Here is a 22,419-nt window from a genome sequence, read left to right as displayed (position 1 = left end):
TTAGAAAATAAAGTTTGTTGGGATCTTGAACATTTTGGATAAAACTAACAAAAAACAACACATTCAGGTCGTGGTGATATGAGGAGTGACGTCATCTTATTTAGTTCCCGTGACTTAACATACATCTGCTCGGTTATCCGTGCCGCCCCCCGGGGGAGGGTGTGTCGGGAGGTTACGGGGGGGCGGGGGGGGGTCTCCTGGAGGGAGCAGGGCTGCTCCGGACAGGCCGCCCTGGAAACGGGAGGGATGAGGTCAAGGTCGTTATGTGTTGCTCCGACTTTATAATTAGGCGTGTGACTATCTGATGTCGTTAACGTCGAGCAGCGGCGCAGCCTGCGGCCCGTGCTTTGTCCGCGAGCGCGCTGAGATTCCGCGGAGCCGAGCTGGAAGCAAGCGAGTCGGCACACAGGTGTTTGGCCGCAGCGATTAGTAAGTACGGATTCCGTAGCAGGGACACGATCGTGTTTCGGTGTCGGTCAGAGGGCAGGGGGAGCAGGAGAATAATCTGTTGACAGGCGTGAAAACAATTCGGCATGCATGGGAATTGAAAAAGAAAAGAAACAGAGGAGGTGCGGCTGAGTTTTTCCTAGGAGTGATCACAGTGCCTCGAGAGCGCGGGGAAGGGTCGCGGGGGGCCTTCACACAGTTCTGTCCGTCCCTGAGTGCTTCCTCGCCACCTTGCCGCCTCCGTTCACCTGGTCCACCGCCAGCGTCTCCACCTCGGGCGGGGCCTGCGCCGGGGTCGCGTGGTGGATGCGGTGCGCCACGCCCACGTGCGCCCTGTGCGGCTTCTCGCGGGCGGGGCTGGGCTGCTCGCCGGCGCTGCGGTCCGAGGCTATGGGGGGGATGACGAGGGGCCGCTCCTTGACGAGGTGGACCTCGGCCGACTCCCTGGCCAGCAGGAACGGGGTGGGGTCGGGCATGGCGTCCACCGGCTCCCGCAGAAGCAGTTTCCGGCTCTCGGCCCCGAATCTGTAGACCTCCTCGAACTCCGGGTGCAGCGGGGCCGAGAGGCTCTTCTTCATGCGGCGCCGGGGCGTCTCGGGCAGCCTGTCCTTGGGCGGGGCCGGCTTGTAGCTGGCCAGCGCGGGGCTGCCGGCCGGGCTGCCGTCCGAGGTGCCGCCGGAGCTCAGGAGCTTCCTCTTGGTGGCGTGCAGCTGCGACGTCAGGTAGGCGATGGTGCCGGCGCGCTGCTCCAGCTCGCTGCTCAGCGCGCCCAGCTTGTGGCTCTTCACCTTCAGCTCCTCCAGGTACCGCCTCTCGCGCTCCTTGATGCTGTTCTCCAGCACGACGACCATCGCGCTCTTCTGCTCCAGCTCGGTCAGCAGCTCGTTGTTCTCGTCCTCCTTCAGCTTCAGCTGCGCCTCCAGGTCTTCACATCTTTTCTTGAGTTCGCTGCTTCTAGAAGAGCTGTCTCCTGGAAGGCCAAGCCGAGGGAGCGGAGTGAGAACCCGAGGGCAGGGCGGCCAGGCCCTGGGGGGCAGGGAGACCTTCTGTGCGGGGATCGGGGGTCTAGGCCGGCCCCCCCTCCCCACGGTGGCGGTTCCCCTGGCCAAGATGGGTGCGGTGCCCACAGGCCACACGGAGGGTAGGACCCCCATCGCTCGTGCCACCTCCGTGTCCTCTCCCCCCAGGAAAAGGTGGGAGATCAGGCGGTCTTTGAGGCCCCATCCAGCTCTCCAGCTTATTGCATAAAAGGATGTCTCCAAATTTCAAAAATGCTGACGTTAAAATGGGCAATTTCAGAGTATTAGACCTCTCCAAAGGCTGAGGATTAAACTGTTAGCAGAGCCATCTGTCTGCGCCATTCCAAGCACGGTTTGGAAAGGCAAATGTAGACTTCCTTTATGTCTAGAGCACCAAAGCTCTGAAATTGCGGAGGAGGCTGGATGCCAGGCTGCCACCTTTCCCCCGACACGGGTCCCCTCTCTGCACCTCTCAGAGCATGGCATCCTTGGGCCTGAGTTCAGGCCCCTCCTTGGTCCTTGGCCTGCCCCTAACACCACACAGGCCGCCCTTCGGCAAGACTCTCCCTGGCTGTGCTCGCGCTGTGCAGGGCGGCTGAACGGGGCGGGTGGTCCGTGAAGGTAGGAGGCCCTGGTGGTGAGGCCGGAACCAGTGTTTGTGGGTGCCTCTCAGATGAGGATGCGGGTTCAGGGATGTCAGAGAAGCTGCCGAACGGCTCCTCTGAGAGCCGCGTCTGTGTGCGCTTCCACCCCTGGGCGGGGCACAGGCCCACCTGAGAGGCTTGCGCTCTGCCCCCACAGGAGACGCCCCACGCCAGCTGTTACCACGAGCCCCTGATGAGGGGCCGGGTTGGTGGGCGGGTGGCCTGGGGACTCAGGGCCGAGAACCACGTCTGGAGAGGATATAGGGCAAGAATGGTGTTTCTACAGATTAGCGTGGGCTCAGAGGGAACAGGAAGTAAGGACAGCCTGATTTCGGTGACATGGATGGCGGGGTGCGGGCTGGAGTCCCCGACTGGAGGCGGCCATCCTGCTCTCCTGAACCCCGTCCCCAGGCCCCTCATCCACCACACACAGGAAGAGGGGGTCCTGGCTCCCGGAAGGCACGCTTAGGGGACGTGGCACGGGTGGCGCAGGTGGAACGTCAGTGCTGGACGGCGCTCTCGGGCTCGGGGGAACGGTCACGAGGACCTAGACTCGCTCGTGAATAGTCGCTGCTCGTATGAGGCCTGTTTAGGAAAAGTCATCTCGACTCAAATGCGGCTTCTACACTTTTAAAAGCCTCACCCTGGTCTGGGGAGCAGCTATTTGGGACAGGCCACAGAGGCCCGGCTTCTGTCTCCTCTGCTCCAGCTGCCATCAGGCTGATAGTTTTGGGGGTCCCTGAGGATTCTGGTTTTGGGGGAGCATTTCTGGGACTAGAGTCTAGAGAAAGACCTTCAGCGCTGCTCTGGGGGCCACCCAGTCATGTGACCCCTCGCTCAACCAGTCTGTAGAGAGCACACACTTTGTGCCAGGTCCTGTGCTAAGCTTCACGGACACAGAGGAGGTGGGACCCCGCTCCATCTCCTCTTTCCTTCCGGTTTAAATCACATCTATTTCTTGATTACAGAAGGGACACATACTCACTGTAAAAAATCAGAAAACCCAGAAGAACACAGAGCAGGCATTCCAAGTACGTGTGTCGATCAGAAGGAAATAAAAGCACTCACCCCTCCCACCCCACCGACACACCGAGGGGTCCAAACTGCCCTCCCACCTTTTCTCAGAGAGCCCTGGTCACATGTGCAACTCTTCACAGCAAGTGTGTTTTCTTCTACGTGTGTAATTAGTGAAAACAGGTGGACCGACGTGTGCCTCAACAGGAAACAACAGGAAGCATCAGCTTTTGGGAAGGGAGTTCTTACCTGTCTGATCCGAACTTTTAAGTGTCAGCTCATACGTTAAATCTAAAAAGGAGATCATACATGTTAGTTTTGTATGATTACAGTGTATTTCAAGACCTTCATCAGCTCTGAAAACGCACGATCAGCCTGCGAGTCCTGCCCGAACAGGGCAGAGGTTGGCAGCATTAGAGGCAAGAGTGAGAACAGCAACTGTCGGCGGCCGCTGTCCTTACTCGGGTCCGGGGGCCCTCTTTTCCCTGGTGCACACGCCAGCGCCCACGATTAGCAGGCAGCCTGCTCTGTGTGGTACACTTTGGTCCCTGGTTCCAAGACGCATGGTAGCTTCTAACCATTGCACCTGGACCCTTCAGGGCCTCAGTAAGCTGAGAACTGGCTTCACAGCTTTACGCTCGAGCGTGTGGCCTTGGCAAAGAGGATGAGGTGACGCATTCAAATGGACCCCAGCGATGACAGGGTTAACCAGAGAGAGAGAAGAAGGAGGCCCCCTCCTCGCTCACCCCGCACAGCTTTTGAGCCAGCCGGTGCGAGGTGACCTCGACGACAGGTCCTGCGTTGCTCTACAGCCCCGGCAGGCCTGGGGCTGCCCCCCGCCCTGGTCCCCGGAGCTCGTACCTGTGCAGTGTTGCTGCAGCCGCCTGATCTCAGCGTGCAGCCCCTTGAGCGTGCTGGCGTGCTCCCGCTGAAGGAACAAGAGGTTCTTCTGCGCGCTGTGCAGCTGGTTCTCCAGGTTTGCGGTCGCCATGCTGGCATCCAGATGACCTGCAGGGGACACAGGGCCTGGTGGCTGTCCCCGACAACGAGGGTCTCGGGGTGGCGGGCTGGAAGAGGACGCCGCCTGCCGCCTGCCCTCCTTGGCTCTGCGGGCTGGAGGGCAGTGTGAGGCCCCGCTCCGGATGCAGAGGGCTCCCCGATTCCAAATCCTAGGCTCTCCGTGGGCTACCCGACTTCAACAGACTGAGAGCAAAATCTCCCTTGACAGACTTCCCTGAGGAGGTGAAGCACTGCTGCCTCCGCTCAGGAGAACCGGGCGCGGGGAAGTGGAACCTAGAGCTGGCAGGCCAGGAGGACAAGCGTGGTGTTTCGGAGGGAAGCCCCGGGACCTCACAGAGTTGAGAGCCCCCCAAGTCCTTCTTTCCTTGGGAATTTCCTGAGAACCATTCTCACCGGGCCACGTGGTGGCTGCGGGTGTCTGGAGGCCGGACCCAGACCCTGCCATCTGCCACCCTCCGCCCCCCGCCGCCAGCTTCCATCCTCCATCATCAGCCACTCGCTCAGGGCCTTCGCTGTAACTCGAGAAATGTGGCGAAGTCAGTCGGCCATTCTGTAAAAGCTAGCCCAGTAATTCAAGACGCCTTGCGCGGCACTGAAACAGGCTGAGGATGAAACGTGGATTATCTGCCTATAAATTATTCCTGTGAACACAGAGCCTCGGGTGCCTTTTTCCTAATCTGCTGGGCCAACGAGCGCCCCCAAAGGAAATACCACCCCTCAGAGGGCTTCCGGTGAGCGGGTGTGTGGCAGGGTGGCACGAGGGTCCGCTCTGGAGGTGGCAACACGCCGGGCAACACCAAGCACTGTCTGTTACCTGTAAGCCCCGCAGCTTACAGATATTTACACCCCAGCTCTGGAGCTAAGAACGGCGCGTAGCTGGAACCCAGGACACGCGTTTTCATTCACACGAGGAGGCTGAAGGAGGAAAGGAAAGTGAGGGAGTGCAGAGGACAGAGAACGTGCCGGACAAAGCCTGGGCGAAGGGTGCACACGGACACGTCCTGGAAGGGACACGCCTGTCAGGGGGGAAGCTGGCGAGAGACAGCTGTGACTAAAGAAACAGCGCAGTTTTGGGTGGGAGTGTTCACTGCACCTATTACAGGAGGCGATCTGGCAGTGTATCTGGCGCCTTAGAATTTAGCTTCTGTCTGACTTAGCGGTTCCACTTCTAGGAGTCCCCCAGAGGGAAATGATGGCCTCCGTGTGAGAAGGTGTAGCTATAGGAGGACGGTCATTACAGTGCAGTTCACAGTCAGAAAAGACCAGAGACAACTCAAAATCCAGCAAGAGGGAACTGGTTGAGTAAATACAGGATCATTTCTATGCAAGGAAGATCAGATTTCCCCAGGCCTTGAGCTCTACCTAAAGCTGGCTGCAGGCCATGCCAGCTGAGTTTCCATCCACCAGAGCCTTCCTCAGGGGAGCTGAGAGCAGCCTTTCCACAGGAGCGAGGAAGGTTTCCGCCCCCGAATTGTCTCCCTGCTGTAGCCACAAGTTCCTTGTATGGGGCTGCTGGGCCAGACACTAATTCTAACTGGAGCCCCACGGTGCCTGAGATCCCGACCCTGTGTGGTCAGCACGTGGCCTTGGGAGGAGGACACTGACCTAACAAAGGAGCCAGCCCGGAACAAGGCAAGTCCGGGGCGTGAGCTGTGAAGGGCTGTCCGAAAGCTGGACAGCCTCGACATCGAACGGAGGCAAATGCAGGACCGCTTCTGGAGCTTCCGGTAGAGACGCCCACGTTTACTTCTGTTCAGCAGACCTGAGTCGGTCACTCTGGCATCAATTCCATTGTCTCACCGGGAACATCAACTCCTAGGCGCTACGATGGGCTTCGCAAGTGGCAACGCCAGAGGAGATGCCTTGTTCTCCTCTTTAAAAGGATGGACCCAAATCTGCGCTCCTGGTGGCTGATGCAGCAGGCAGAGCCTGTGTTTTAGGGGTTTGCCATTGACGAGAAAGAACAATTTACATTTGATCCAGAACTCAGTGTGTCTGGAAGGATGAAGAACGAGCCGGGTGTACAGCTGCCCCCTCGCTGCCCAGCGGCCTGGAGGGTCCACCGCTGCGTCTTGGTGACCCCACTTGGAAAACAGTTCTCAAGTCCACTTGCTTTTCTCCGTCTCTACACCTAAGCCACACCACCCTCACCTGAATCGCTGTGGAATCCTCCCTCTGTCCTCTCTCGCCGCCTCGATTCCGTCCCCACGTCGTAGCAGAGTGATTTTCACAGGATCTTCGGGGGCCCCCACGGCTCTGAGTGAGGCTGGTCCACATGGGCCCGGGCCTGGCCCTGTGCCCTCTGTGCTCAGCTGCTCGGTGAGCCTCCAGGGCCTTGGCTGGGCCTCGCCTCCGCACCCCGGGGCCTTGTCTTGGGCTCCTCTGCCCGGAGTGCTCCTCTCGGGTCCTCCCTCGGCCCCACCGTTCCCGTGAGCTGACGTCTGCGTGTCCTTTACTTCTCGGCCCAAGTTCACTTCCTCCCGGAAGCCCTGGCCCCCGGGCTGGGCGACGTCACGCACTCTAAGCCTTCACGGCCTGCCCACAACTAGTTAACGGTCTCGCGCCTCCACGCGCAGACTGCAGGCTCGGTCCCCGCTGTACCCCGGGCCTTGCACGGTGCCTGGCGCCCAGGAGGCCCACCGCCAGCACCTGCTAACCCAGTGGGCCCAGCGCCGGGTTGTCCAGCGTGGGTGCGGCACCAGGGGAGCTTGAGGCCCTCAGGGCTGAAGAGCCTTTGCTTCCACGCGCTCCTGGCTTGACTTACAGGCGTGCCTTGCACGGGGAGCGCGCGACGTGCTAAAGCTGCAAACCAGTTTCGTCTGGCACTGACGGCACGAAAGGAGGCGTCGCCGAGACCAGAAATAAACGTGTTCTGTGACCTACCGTGGGGGGCAGGGAGGGGAGGGGAAATGTGGCCTCAGCAGGCACCCCAGTCCCATCACAGTTTGGTATTAAATTTTATTTGTAACAAATTTAATATGATTTAAGTAAGTATTCACATTCTAACGGCCTTGGCGAGTCGGCGACTTGAATGGCACTGAATCTGTAATTCATGAATTCACCGTCATAACTACAGAAATACAAGCGTGCCCTTGAAGCTTCCCATTACCTGGGCAGGCAGTCTGGGGAAGAAGGAACATGAGGTGAATAGAGGAGCGCGATTATATAACATGCAAAGCCGGCAAGTGAGCTTTGACGGCTCCGTTTGGAGCCCTGACAACCAGAGGACAGGGGTTTTTCAGCCCCGTGATATTCCATTTGGAGGTTGGTCTCTCTTCTTCCACACTCTATGCTGACTTAAAAGGCCCAGAGGAGGAGATGCCATCTGTGTGGGGCGTTCTCTGGTTGTTGGATATACATGCACGAGACAGGTCCACTTAGGTCCGAGGAAACAAGTCACACCTCCAGATGGGATCCAAATTACGACAGTATTTTCTCATCAGCTCGAAAGGGTACATAGTATCACTGACTTGCTGAGGACAGGGAGTTGCTGCTGCTTAAAAGAAGGTGATGGTTTAATGTCTTCTCATTAGTTACTGATGACGTGGAATCACTGCAACGACTTAGTCCTTCCCAGAAGCTGACGTGAATGAAGCTACAGAAGCATCCTGTTCAGGCCAAGGAGACACAGCTGAGAGATGCAGATAACATGGAGGAAGGGATGGCGTTGGTTCTGGGAGGCTTGATTCAGAATCTCTGGCTATGGGAGCCAGAGACGTGAAGGAGCACTGACGACCCCTCCCTGAAAGCGTCAGCGTGATGGATGAAGGTAAGGTGCCGGCGTCTGCTGCAGATGAATAATGCTTCCTGCTTGAGTAAAAGGCACTCAGGCCCTCTCAGCCGTGTGTCAGCCAGTAGTGCAGCGTGGCTGACAAAACACTGCACTTTCCCTGTCAAAAGGGCATACACTACATGTCGTGGGCGCTTTGTACTGCAGCTCCTTGTCTCGAGGCAAATCCCATTTCGTGTCTCAGTGTCACCGGGAGCCACCGGCAATTTTACAGTTATTTGCTCGGTCAGAGGCAGCGTGGTCTGGACACGGGCCCTCTTCTCTCCCCAGAGATGCAGCCCTCACTGCAGAGGATGGCATTCCAGCCACGGTGGCAGCCAGAGAGCAAGCCCCACTCTGCCCGCTTCCTCCCGTGGAACCCTGGCAGAAGCAAAGGGCGTGGGCATCTCAAAGCAAGACCACCCATGGGGCAGGTTACCTTGATCGTGACTCGGAGGTTAGGCCACATCCATGATTTTTCCCGTGCCAAATTCACTAGACATTAAATTTCTGTGAATTTACTGTTCCCTCTATATGGTCAGAAAGTTAACACTTGAAAAGGGCCAAGTTCTATAGAGGTTGGCACCTGGCCGAGACAGCTTCCCGGAGCGGGCAGGGATACTAACATCACCTCGTGGTGACAACATGCTTTTAATGACGGTTCTCAGAGAGACGTGAGGACCCCGACCTCACTGGGTCTGCTCTGTATCCGCATGAGGACAAACTGCCTGTCAGTAGCTCACGTCCAGTTCTCAACCCAATTCAAAGTAATGTCCTTTCCTCCCTTTGGGGGCATTAATGTATAAATGATGACATCGTGATCTTATTTATGGACCATCTCCACTTGCACAAGCACAAAGTGCTTCCCCATCACTTACGTCGTTTGTTCTCACAAACACCCAAGGAAAAACAGGAACGTCCTGCCCACAAGGGAAAACATAAATCAAGAAATGCTGCATCTGAACCTTGAGGCTGCTCCTCGCCCTCAGATCCTGTGGGCGAGAATCTGGAGGGCGGGGGTGGCCTTCACCTTCAGGCAGAAATTCAGATGCTTTCCACAAAGCATACACGTGATCTCCAGCGCTCTGAAGCTGAGGGGGAAATGTGCGCAGTGCACTGCAGCAGCCTCTCGGCGGGAAGGTCTGCCGCGTTCCCCCAGCGCAGCGCGGGGCGAGCCCGGAGCCGCACTGCTCAAGGAGGTGGGACCCACCCTCCCTATGCTCCAGGTGGGACAGTCAGCAACCAGGAAGGCCCTGCCGACCACCCGGTACGGCAGAAAGACTCACCAACAAGTCTTGCTTTTTTTTTTTTTTGGCCACGCCGTGCGCATGCGGGATCTTAGTTCCCGCTGCCTCGTCCCTCCGATGCTCTTGGCCCACCCTGCCTGCTCAGCTGCCCACCCCTGCCCCGGCCTCGCCCCATACCACCTACACTGCTGCCCTCTCACCCCTGGCATCTGCCGCAGCCCCAGCACGGGGCCTCTGCACACTGGTTCCCGCAATCCGCACTGCTCTTGGCAAACCACCTCCCCCCACCCCGCCCCCGCCTAATCAGCCCCCATTCTTCCTTCGTGTCTGAACTCCCAAATTACGTACGGGCTTCAGTTACTTTTATACGGCTCCCCGATCATACCGACTGGAGATCTCAACAAGAATTACGCGGCATTAATCAAAAAGCACTGCAGCAGCACTGATTTGAACATGACCTCATCCTGTAATTTCTTCATACGCCAGAAACAATGTTTCAAAGTATCCCTGGACCACATTTCTTAGGCTAACAGAAATGGAATATCTTTGATAGTAAAAGGTCTCACCATTTAAAAATGGGACACTTCTTTGTTCCTGGGCAATCAAAAGTAGACCTATCTATTCTCTCAACACAAAGCTTGTGGAAATAGGGTAATAATTTTAGAATCTGAAAAAAAAAATAGTACACCCAGTACTCACGTGGTGCTGTGAATTAGTTATAACAAGCTATTTTAGATCCTAGTCATGAATAAGTTATAACCCATTCACATCTGGTTCTCATGCCGTGAACCGTCAGAATGACTGGCGTCCCACTGCCTCTGCGCGTGCTCGGCAGGGCCTGGGACCCGGCGAGCGTCTTGTGCGCAAGGACCTCTGTGGCTGTTTTGTGGGAACTGTCTGTGTGGCTCTGGTGTCCTCTGGCTGAAGCACTGTCACGGAGTAAATGAAGGTTGGCCAGAGGACAAAGGCAAGTGTAGTGATTAAATGTAAGAGGAGAAGAGATGGTTCCCAGCAGGGAGGTGGTGTCCTGAGTGGATTCGTGGACTCAGGAAATGTTGAGGGTGGCAGAGACCTTCAAAATCAACTATTCCAACACCTCTTTATTTCAAGATCAAGAACCTGTGGCCCAAAGAAGATTCGCTTAGCACAACGGGATAAAAAAAAGAGCAGAATGGCCAAAGTCTTGAGGTGCTAGAGTGTTTGGGGTTAAATCTGAACCCTATCTTGTCACCTAAACCATCGTAATATCTAACTTAAAGGGTTAAGTGCTAAATGCAATCACTTATGGTGTCTGGCATGTAGTAAGTGCTCAATAATTGTTACCTATATTATTTTATGTAAATATTGATCAATATATAAATATTGTTTACTTATTCCCACACTAGGGTATTTCCTGAACATCATCTAAGTGTGGAAATGAGCTAGCAAAGGATTCCAGTTACTTCCAAAGAGGGCAACATAAAAGCAAACACAAGCATTTTCTGCTGGCCTTTTCCATTTTCACTGGAGAGGAGCCATTCAGGGAAGCGAATAAAGAGAGTCAGGCAGAATCAGGCACCCTAAGGGACAGTAAAACCTACTTCCTACGTTGAATCAATCTATAGTACTCTACAAGAAGCTAAAAAAAGGTGGATGGCTAATTAGGCCATCAACTCTCAATCTAAAATACCTGCTTGTAGGAAAGGAAACTTACCATCTCTGAAAAATGAAGCCTGATGTTATTCTGAATTCACAACAATCCTGGACAAAGAAACTGTTTTAAGTTGCACGACCCTGTTATTTCTACTTGCACGTGTATTTAAGAAGTTCAGCTGATAAGTTATTTGAGAATCCCAAAGAGTTAGGACACTAAGAAAAAGGACAGCATTTCAAGGAAGCGTAAGCACTCAACAATCACTCCAAAAACATTCTGGTAAAAAGAATGAACACCATTAAAAAGTGGAAGTAAAAAAACGTTGAAAGCAAAAGATGCAATTATGTTTTTGAAGTGACAAAAAATCTTGTTTATTAATCATTCTTAAGCAATTGGGATATTTTTAAAACTAAGACAATAGGCGGGTCAAGAGCTTAGCACAGGAGTCAGAATCCTGGGCTCCAGTTCGCACTCAGCCACGTTCGAGCTGCAGCCTCTCTGTGCCCTCACCTTCTTCTCCCATAACATGAGGAACAATAACAGTACCTACAAGACATAGTGACTGGGGGGATAAAATGAGCTATCTTAGATAAAACACTTAGCATGTGTCTGTCTACTGTGATAAAGTGGTAACTGAACTAAATTTGCACTCATCCAAATGTGGAAACTTCGGATGGAGACGCTTTTTGGGGTCCTGTTCTCTGCCTGGGTGGGCAGTGCACATCACCTTTTAATGGCTGGTCTCTAAAAGCTAAAAGAGGAGAACGCCAGTAGAAATCAAAAGAAGAAAAGCATCTTTTGCAAGATAACCACCTCACAGAGTAATCTGAATGTCTGCCAGTGAGGAGTTAGCGTGGCACATCTGAACTATGATATCATTAAAAATGATAATGTGCATCTATATTTATTGACAAGGAAATACATCTATACTAGGTTAAGTCAAAAGAGTATATTAAAAGCTGTATATATCATATTTTTGTAGATACAAGTAGAGAAAAAAATTCTAGAGTATACACAATGAAACATTAAAAGCATTTATCTCTAGACGGTGGATTGTGGGTGATTTTTACTTAAAAAAAATTCTATTTTGGTACTACCTAAAGCTTCTTTAATGATGAAAATATATTACTTTATAGCCAGAAAAAACTATAAAGCTGTTTCTCTTACAAAACATAACCACTAACTATCCACTAGCAAAGTGGTATCATATGTTTTAATGATGTTGTTCCAGGGTAGTCTTGGGATGCTTTACCAGAACCAAGGAGAATTAACGGGAAGGCAATTTTTTTTTTTTTTTTTTTTTTTTTTTGCGGTACGCAGGCCTCTCACTGTTGTGGCCTCTCCCGTTGGGGAGCACAGGCTCCGGACGCGCAGGCTCAGCGGCCATGGCTCACGGGCCCAGCCGCTCCACGGCATGTGGGATCTTCCCGGACCGGGGCACGAACCCATGTCCCCTGCATCGGCAGGCGGACCCCCAACCACTGCGCCACCAGGGAAGCCCGGGAAGGCAATTTTTATAAAAGCAACAATTTAGTGTCTCCGAGATATGCAGAAAACGATCATGACGAGCCCTCGAGCGCCTCCCCACCCCCACGCATTGTACATTCCTGTAATTCTCTGACATTATCTGTCATAAAATACAAGGCTCATCACAATTCTTTAGACACTGACAGCCATTTCCTTCTGAAAGAACGTACAGCCTGACATTAAAGTTGTAATAGATGTGATTAGAGGCACCAGCAATTAGACAGGGAAACGCGATATGTGGTCGTCTGGGAAGGCTGCAGTCACTGGAGGCGTACGTGGTGGATTTATGAACCGTGTTTCTCTGCAGTCTGATTATCTCATACTTTAAGAGTTTCTATTTGACTTCTATTTAAAAACCACGTCACGTGTCTGTACGCTGGTAGGGGCGCGGTCCCTCTGTGTGTAAACGTCTCAGGAAGAAAGCAAGTCTGTGTTTCAGGTTGTCTAAAAGTGCCTCTGAGTGGGCCGTGGCCAGGTAGAGAAACACATGCACTCCCACGGTCTGAAATCACACAGTACCTTCTGGGAGTGCCCAGGGCCTCCCAGAAAACTGGGCGACTTCATGGCCAGAATGCTTATGCCCTGTGGCAGACCCCACCCCAGGAGGCAGGCGCACCAGCACCCCATCTCCTGGCTGTGAGGGGCTGCCATCCCGGGCATCACGTCAGCACACAGTCGGCTCAGCACTTCCTGTTTCAGGGAAGTTGCTTCTAGGGCAGGGGGTGGCCAGGTGGCCGGCGGGTCTGTGGTGACGCCACTTGGCCCTTCCTGCTCTCCCTGCATCCCCCTCCTGCCCTTCCTGGGCAGCCTCCAGCTGACTGCCCTGCCCCCTGCCCCCCGCCCCCGGCCCGGGATCACCCAAATCGCCTCATTTCAGAAGCGAGGGCAGGAAACATTTGCAACTAAAGAGAGATGCCATTTGTGAGCTCCTGACAACCTTGTCCTTTACCAAGATGATCCTGAGCCAATCATTTAGGGACATATAAAATCTCAAGCCTTCCCACACAAATAGCTCTACCGAGTGATATCTGCCTTTAAATGGAAAGGAAAATTAGCAGGTCATATCTGATTAGTGTTTCCATTTCTACATCTGACTGTGATTACTGCAGATTTTAATTGTCTGCTGGTTGATGACGAAAAGGTATGGTGACCCAAATGCCAAACTGTCCTCTTACACTGACGAAACAGGAGGTACTTCTCAAGTCTTAGCGCCTGACAATCACTACCCTAAACTGTATTTCCGAGGCTGAGATGTGTGCGCTTGCTTTAAAGATCTCTCTCTCTATGGTCTGCCAAACGGATGAACCATTTCAATTGATTTAACTGATAGGGCTTCTTTTATCCATTTTGTGCGCCTGACTAATTAGGCCCCCAAAAAGAAGGAAAGGTATTATTATTATTATTATTGGCTGCACCGTGCAGCATGCTGGATCTTAGTTCCCCAACCAGGGCCAGGGATCGAACCCGTGTCCCCTGCATTGGGAGCATGGAGTCTTAAATCACTGCCAGAGAAGTCCCCCGAAAGAAAGGTATTATTAACCAAAGCTCTATACACTTTAATTTAGCCATACTTTTCCTTTATTACTTATACTAAAGTAAACTAGTCGGTTGTTTCATTAGTGCTAATAGAACATATTTAGCTAAACCCTCGCTAAGCATCTCAGATGATCACTGATAGAGAAAAGAGACTTTATCCTCGTGCTATTCTAGAAAGGACTCTGCCCGGTTCCAGCCATGTCATCTTGGACAGCATTACAATTTGGCTAGGCAACCAAGCAAAAACAAGACACCTCCCGACGTGCCCTTCTACAAAATGGCCCACACGAGTTATTTCAGACAAGTTGAAAGAAGAAGGATAGTAGAGAGCTTTGAAATCATTAAAACAGTCCAACAGTAGTCAATTCAGTGACTAAAGGAACCAGGCCCAAGCATTCAGTTTTAGTAATTACATACCCTCTGGTGATCGTGATAAAATATTTTTACGGGACTTCTTTCCCTATGGAATAACAGCTGGAGTACAAATATTTTTAAAAGAAGACAAACCTATTCTTTTAAAAAGGCATTTACCTGGATCTTCGCTTCCTAGAACGTTTCTGATGGCTCCAGCATGTCCACCTAAGGACGCCTGACCTCTCGACTGCCCATCTACTGCTCTGACAGTCCCGACATACATTATCCACATCTTTAAAAGTTTCCTTTCTGTGAGCCTCCTGTGCCGTGTAGAATAAATGAGGCACGTTTACTGATGACATTTAGGGTGACTCCCATAAAGTTCTCTCTACTCACAATGATTCTTTTATTGTGTCAGGGGTTGGGAGAATTCCCAGAATCCTATACTCCACTTCTTTAGTAAGTCACGCATTGAGTTCCAGGGGAGGAGAAAACCTCCCCACAGAATACTGCTCTATTAACAGGGTCTGGCATTTAAAACAAACGATACTGAGATCCAGATGAAGCTGCCAAGAGTGAGAATGAGGCAAGGCATGCAGGTGCTGTGCAGGTAAGTTAGGGTTTGTCTTTGCAGCCAAGTTTGGATCATATTAGATAAACGAGCCATTAGTACATTAGCCAGTAGAAATAACTAAAAACAAATAAAGGTAAAATAAGAGGGAGGGCAATTGTCTTTCACAGATTACCTGTCACCTGTGGGAGGACAGCAGAAGAAATTGGGGAAAGAAAACCATCACGGCATTTTATATTCATTTGGAATTTTCAAAGAAGGGGATGCAATGCAGTATTTTCTCACTCTTCCTGTCCTTGACACTATTTTTCTTTTGCACTTTTGTCGCGTTTTCCATTTGTATGACAGCCTTTGTTTTGTTTTCCTCTCGTATTTGACCTCATACTCCCACAATGGGATTAATTATAATCATGAAACTCTTTCGGGGCCCACTTTAATTTAGATACTTTTAATAATAAGCATACGATGTATCCGTATTTTTGGAACTTGGCAATATTGGTTTAGAGTGCCCAGATTTTCCATTTGAAGTCCAAAATCCTGAGGCTGGGTGTTTCAGCTTCTTCTGGTTGATCCAATTCTGGTGGCGTCTATCAGGCAGTTGGGAGCCAGTGGAATTTGTTTTTCCTCCCATTTTTCATAATGGGCAGGATGGTCACCTCAGATCACATGGTTTCTTGCTGGTTGTGTGGGAGGGTGTGAAGCAGCTTCCATCTCAGCGAAACATCTGCGCCAAGATCCTTTTCCGCTGGCTTTACCCTGCTTTTCTAGGGTGTGACCACCGCAGTTTAAAGTGAGCTTGCTGATGGAGATGGTGTTGGTGATAGATAGACCTGTTCCGTCTCCCCCACTCTACCCTGACACAGCCTCTGCGTTGGTCTAAGGCACTTAGACCATACTCAAAGGCATTTTTTTTATTGTGAAAAGCTGAAAATCATTCACAAAAATCGACATTACGGCTATTATTTACCAAGTGTCTGTGCCAGGCTCATAGGTAACCACCTAATTCTTGAAACAATCACACAAGAGAGGTACGATACCCATTTTTTTTAAACATCTTTATTGGAGTATAATTGCTTTACAATGGTGTGTTAATTTCTGCTGTATAACAAAGTGAATCAGCTATATGTATACGGTACCCATTTTTTGCGGAACTAAGGCTCAGAGGAGCAAGACCTTTGCCTAAGTGTACATGAGGCCCATGAGCCACATGCAAACTGTTTCCAAAGGCGGGCACCTCCTCTGCCTCCAGACGTGTGGAGTTTGGAACCAGAAGGTCTCATGACAGCTCTGGGAGAAGGTGTCAGTTCTGGGTGCTCTCTGTACCCTGTGGAACGTTCCGTCCCGGGATGGCCGCTACAGAATGCAGCAGTAGTGACGATGCTGACAGTGACAAGAGTTGCCACGTACCTAGCGTACCGTGTGCTCGGTACTGTGCTGAGTGCTTTCCGTGCCTTCTCATCAAATCCAACAGCTCTGAGACAGGTACTTGCTATCTTCCCAACCTTATGTACTGAGGCATAGAGAGCTCAGAGCCTTATGGAGATCACACACAGACTGGGTATCCTCCTGGTGCTTTGTAGCTCCCTCTTCCCATTTCTTTTTAAGGAGGGAGAAATTGTGCTAACGTAGGTCTACACTTTTATTAGGAAAGATCTAACCCTTGGCTCAGAATTTCTCTTAGCTGAATCTTAAAGCATCCAGTGACAAGACTTTACCAAGGCGTAACTGTCTCCATCGGCTGCAGTCCAGCTGGAAGTAAGCTGCAGAGATGAGCTGTACTCAGGGATGAGCCAGAGCGACGCAGCAGGTAGGGATGAACCCCCGGGCTCTGGATCCGGAGCCAGCGTGCTGCAGTTTGATTCCTAGCCCTGCCACTTATTAACGATGCACCTTTGGGCGAGTTATGTATAACTGCCCAAATGGGAAAACTGCCAAATGGGAAAATAGTACCTACTTTATTGGGGTTGTTGTGAAGATTAAATGAGTTGACCTAAAGGGGCGCTATCCGGGACTTCCCTGGCGGTCCAGTGGTTAAGACTCCGTGCTTACAATGCAGGGGATGCGGGTCTGATCCCTGGTCAGGGAACTAAGATCCCACATCCCACGTGGCAAAAAAATAAAAATAAAAAATAAGGAGGCGCTATCCAATAGAACTTCCTGCAGTGGTAGAAATATTCTCTTCTCTGCTGTCCAGTGAAGCTCATGACACACTGAGCCCCTGATATGTAGCTGGTGTGTATGAGAAAAGGAAATTTTCTTTTTATTTACTTTGATTTGACTTAATGCAAATTTAAGTTGTCCCACGTGGCTGGGGGCGACCATACTGGGCGGCGCAGATTTAAAGCGTTTACATCTGTGCCTAGAACTACGTACTGGCTGCCGTCGGTGCTCCGACACGGAGAGCCATCCCCAAGCGCTCCCTGGCTCGCAGCTACTCCACTGTGGAGCCCGCCGTGGCTGCTCTCTGCACTGCAAGAACACTTCAACCGGACTTTATTCTAACTGTCATTATCATCATCCCATCCCATCTTGCGTCTTTATAGCGTTTATCACTACCTAAAATGAGGTCATTGGTTGCTCTTTCTTACAGGACTAGAATGTAAGCTCCATGAGAAGAAGGGCTTTCTGTCTGTTCCCTGCTATAATGCCAGCACCCAGGGAAGGCCTCCCTCTAGGAATCTAAGGTGGCCCTTTAAGAAAGCATTCTCTCTAGTTGAGAATTAGTGGTAATCTCACCCAGTCTCTGGTCTGACACCCCCCGCAATTAGGTAGTGTCTTTTGTATTAGTGACGTGAGAGGACTTGGAAATACTTCTCTGACTGGCATGGGAATAAGGCAGAGGAGGAAGGAGAGCTAGTTCACGCATGCCTTTGGGAAGCTCACAAATAAAAAGGCCAGAAAACTATCAAGCCATGTAAAAATGAGATACAGTTTAATTTCAGTGGGAGGGAAAGTGTGCGCCTGTTCAGGACGTTCTGCAGAGCCTGTGACACACGGGATCTCACTGGGTGCAGCTTACACACCTGGACAGTTACTCCTGTTAGGGGCTGACTGTGTGGGTTCCTGGCGCTGACATAGGCACAGCACCACACCCGACAGCTGGCTCTGCCAGCGTGAACTGGGCTGGCTTTGCGCTTTCTCAATTTTCGGTGGTGGCAGAAACTCAGAAATTCAGGAAATGCGCATGCCGAGCTCTGATGATGCTTTTCCTGGTCAGTGACAGAGAGAGAAAAAAGAGGACAATGCAGTGACTTTTCCATAAAGCTAACTTTATTCAGTTCAAAGGACACGTTTTTATTTTCATTTTAGAACCTCCCAATTAAAAAACGCACCGTTCCATGAATTCTACAAGCCTAGAAACCACTCGAGTCGCCAAGAGGTTATGGTGATGGCCAGGAGCTTAACATCATCATCGATTTTGTTTTTTAATTTATCTTTTGGAGTTTACGAGGCGCATTGCAACAGGCCTAGCAACCAAGCTTCCTTTTACATATGCACCTCGAGGTTAAAGGTCAAGCCAGCATATGGTCTAAAGTGCTAGCTGTGTACTCAGTCCTATGCCTGTAGCTTATTGGGCATATAAGACTCAGCCACCAAAGTACACAGAAAACAAAGTATAATTAAATCCTCCCGAGGATGCTCAGTAAGGAGCTAGGGGAAGGGTAACCCGTCACAGCACTTGAAGCTCCTTCTCAATTACCTGCCTGCCTCTCATAGGAGACTTTGTGAATCCCCGGCATGTGAGGACCATGCCCCAGTCATTTTAGCGTTCCTGGTACCTTACACATTGCTGGGCACATGGAGGTGCCTAAGGAATGTTGAGTGGCTAAGGACTGCAGTGACCAAGATGGTCTGAAGAGGCTGGGACTGGAGCTGGTCCTTAAGGATGGGCAGGGTTTACACAGGAGGAGGTAAGTGAGAATGAAGTTTCAGAAGTCACAGTGAGACCATTACACTGTCTGACATGGAAAGAACATTCTGGGGAGTGGTGGAAAATAAAATCAGATAGAAAAGCGAGGACTGGATTTGAGTTGCTTATTAAAAGCCGCTCAGAATAGTTGAGATGGAAGAGAGAGGAAATGGGAAAAGTTGAGCTTACCCATTACAGCCAAAGCTCTACCAGAGGGAATTGAGTCTGGTGGGGATGATGCAGGGTGAAGGGAAGGGAAGGGAAGGGAAGGGAAGTGCAGCAGCAACACAGCCTGAAGCTCCAGGAAATCAGCATAAACATAGTAAACAACAGAACTGCCTTGTACTGAGGGCTCACATATCCGGGAGCACCAAGCTACACATGGTAGAAGCACTCTGACGACTAGACGTCCTCCTCCTATCTCACACATTAGCAAACAAGCTGAAAGGGTTAAAGGACTTCCTTTAAGTCACAGCTAGCAAGTGGCTGGGTGGGGCTTCATCCCAAACCAGGCTGACTCCAGGGCCACGCCCTTACCCATGAACGCCACTGTTCTCCCCAGATGGAGATGAAAGGCATGCATGCCTTACAGAGCCAGAACATCCTTTGCCCCGTATTCTACTTGTTAAAACATCCTTTGCCCCATATTCTACTTGTTAAAACTCCTCTTCCGCTCTTTTCTGCTCCTTCCCCCATATTTTAAGTGTTAAGCTTCTCCAGTCTACTCTTTTTCGCTCAGTGCTAACCGGGAGAATTCCAGTGCTTATTCTTGATGCTTGTGAAGAAAACATCTCAGAATAAGAGAGAATGTTTCTTCGCTCCTAAAGCTGCAGAGAAGCAGACACTATTCTGGGTTAAGAAGCTATAGTTCTGGTAAAGAACCATAAGCGTACTCTGCTATTCAGTGTGGAAATGTGTATAAAGTTATATACTTCTGTTTTATTATCAAACAAGTATTTTAAGACATTTCGACTTCAGAGATTATTTCTGACTCATTTAAAATGTAACTCAATTTCTAAAAGTTTGCTTTTCTAATAGGTTGCCTTACTTGATAATTTATCATCGTAGTAATATAATTTAAAGAGATATCTCTGTTTTGAAGATACAGAATTTTTTAATTTTTAAAAAAATAATCTTTTATTATTAAAACACCTTTAACCCCCCCTTTTTTCTTATATCTTTATTGGAGTATAATTGCTTTACAGTGTTGTGTTAGTTTCTGCTGTATAACAAAGTGAATCAGCGATACGTACACATATATCCCCATATCCCCTCCTGCTTGAGCCTCCCTGCTCTAGAAATTTTAGGGCTTCCTGGTTAGTTAGAGGAGGGGCTTTTGCTCTTCATACAGAAGGCTGAATTAAGTGCAGACACTAACATATTCTTTATTCAGATGGAGTTTGAGTCTGCCCGTTCAGATCAACAACTGGTGTGACAACCCGGATGGCTACCAGCATGGGGAGGAGAGAAAGAGGAGGACAGGGGCTCCTTGCTGAGATAAATATAATCCAGCAAAGAGGGGCGAAGGTAACGCCCATCGGGTCTTGCTGAGGAGCTTGCCTGCTTCCGCAATCTGACTGACCTGCTTGGAATACCCTCCACGGAGGATTTTCGTTTTCCTCAGAGAATCTACACAGTCACTGTTTTACAGCTGCTGCAAGATGCAGTTGGTTATATTGGTCCAGAGAATACACGGAGTTGGTGTGTAAATTTTATGACTTGAGACAAGTGTAGGCAGTCAGAATTTGAGGGGGAGCATCCCGCTGGTGAACCCCATTTGCGGGTCTGACCGAGTTAGGCAGTGGTACCCCCGGGGAGACTGGAGGTCTGGAGACACTATGGGTTGTCACAGCTGGGGAAGGGGCACATCTGGCACCTGGTGGGTAGAGGTCAAGGGTGCTGCAAAACAGCCTACGACGCACAGGAGGGCCCTCACAATGCAGAATGGTCCTGCCCCGTGTCTCAGCACTGGGTCAGAGTCAACCTAATCTGAGGCAGGCCTTTTGTGCCTTCTGACGAGGTTTACTCTGCTCTCCTTGGGTTTCCGGGATTGCTAGTAAACCGTGGGTGACGGAGTGCTCAGGAGGGACAGGTCCCAGCCACGTGCAGCCTCCTTCCTATAACAGAGGGCTCCTGACCTTGGAGGAAAGGCAACCATCAGTGAGAGACTCCCAGGGTGCCTGCTGGAGACGGTTTCTTCTCCACGTCTTCAACTCTTGGTGAGGCAGGTGTGCAGAAAGGCACCGCTTTACCGGCCTCACTGTCCTGGGTCAGGATATGTGAATCTCCTTTCTTCGGCTCAGAAGAAAGGGGCTGCGGGTAAAATGTGCCTAAGAATATAAATCATTTTCCTCCTGTTCTCGGATGGCATGAGATGTTGCTTTTCCTCTGTGAATGTTTAAGTGAGCTGAGAAATGGAGAGGGTGAATAAGAGAATTCTGCAACCCCCAACTAGGGACTCCAGATTTACGGTTATAAAGCTGCATATTTCTGCAGACATTAAATGTATATATCGAAGTTGACCCAATATACGCTTTCAGCAGGAGTGCTCTGTTCTAAACCATCAGGGAATCTCTAGGAAATGATGATGTGAAAAGGCTTTAACATTTCTTGAACGCAAAGGAATTCCTGTTTTTAAGAGGACCACTAAATACTTGCATAAATCTTAAGACGCTTCTAAAGACTCCTAAGAAATTTATGAAATCATACCAGAACTCTTAATATTTTACATGTACTGACACGAAAAGGTTTCCAGGCTGGGAGAAGTGAAAGTACAGGCTCCATGGCCACCCAGGAAACCCTGTTTATGAAAAAGGGCCATCATTTAAACTTTGTAATTTGCAGAAATATATTGGAGAAGTTAAAGAAATGTGTTGAGCTGCCAATTTCAAAAATGGTTTTCCGCTTGGAAAAGGTCACTTCCAGAGTCAAAACAATTACTCAGGTTATAAACTCCCAGTTTGGAAAGAAGATACAGGTGCAAACTGAAAAGCTATTTATCTTCTTTAAAAAGCTTCCGTACTAAGAACAAGAAAGAAGGTATTCCAGCAGAACATGGAAGACACATGAAGAATTAAATTATTAAAATACTCTTGGGGCAAATCCTTTCGTATATTGTTTAGGGACTTTGGGGATGTAAATGAAGGTTCTGTTTCCCTCTGCTGGGGGATATAAAGGATCACAGTTCACTCTTTCACTGAAGAAAACACCTTTCTCTGAGCCCCTCTGAGCAAGGCGCCTCTGAGGTCATCTGGGAGATGGCAACGAATAAAACAGATGCGAACCCGGCCGCCACAGACCTGACAGGGGAGGGACAGACGATCCTACACGTATCAGTTCATACCAAGCAGTGGGATTTCTGCCAAAAGGCTACATTAAACTGAACTTCCTAAATTCCTTACCGACCATTGTTTAAGAGTGGGTAACCCTAAACATGAGCATACAACTAAAACGAGTTACATCATAAGAAACTGGTACCTTCATCATTTGCTTTTACAAATCTCAGACAATATTACACTGTGTTAGCCTATGAAACGACTTGCATTAGCTGAGTAATGTTTTAAGATGCCATACTTCTCTGAAAAATTTTTAGTATCAACAACTGCATTAGTTAGTGTAAATTATATGTTATTTTCTAAAATCCCTAATTCTCTTTGGACTGATAGTGAGGTAGTTAATAATTTATATTTACCTAAAGACTTGTACAGAGATTAAAATTCAAATAGGAA

At 50.2% G+C, this 22,419-nt stretch overlaps 1 protein-coding gene across 1 annotated transcript in view; it reads right to left on the bottom strand.

Annotated features, from left to right (window-relative positions):
* CCDC92 (coiled-coil domain containing 92) overlaps positions 1 to 22,419 on the bottom strand; it is a 30,209-nt gene continuing 7,790 nt past the window's right edge. Inside the window, exons 2-4 of the mRNA XM_060027895.2 lie at positions 3,986 to 4,132; positions 3,374 to 3,415; positions 1 to 1,417 (exon numbers count right to left, since the gene is read on the bottom strand). Of these exons, the coding sequence (XP_059883878.1) occupies positions 639 to 1,417; positions 3,374 to 3,415; positions 3,986 to 4,115 (951 nt within the window). The 5' untranslated portion in view covers positions 4,116 to 4,132 and the 3' untranslated portion in view covers positions 1 to 638. The remainder of the gene's footprint in view (positions 1,418 to 3,373; positions 3,416 to 3,985; positions 4,133 to 22,419) is intronic.

The sequence above is a fragment of the Delphinus delphis genome, chromosome 13 (assembly GCF_949987515.2).
Source record: "Delphinus delphis chromosome 13, mDelDel1.2, whole genome shotgun sequence".
Lineage (NCBI taxonomy): Eukaryota > Metazoa > Chordata > Mammalia > Artiodactyla > Delphinidae > Delphinus > Delphinus delphis.
This window is presented reverse-complemented; position numbering and strand designations above follow the sequence as displayed.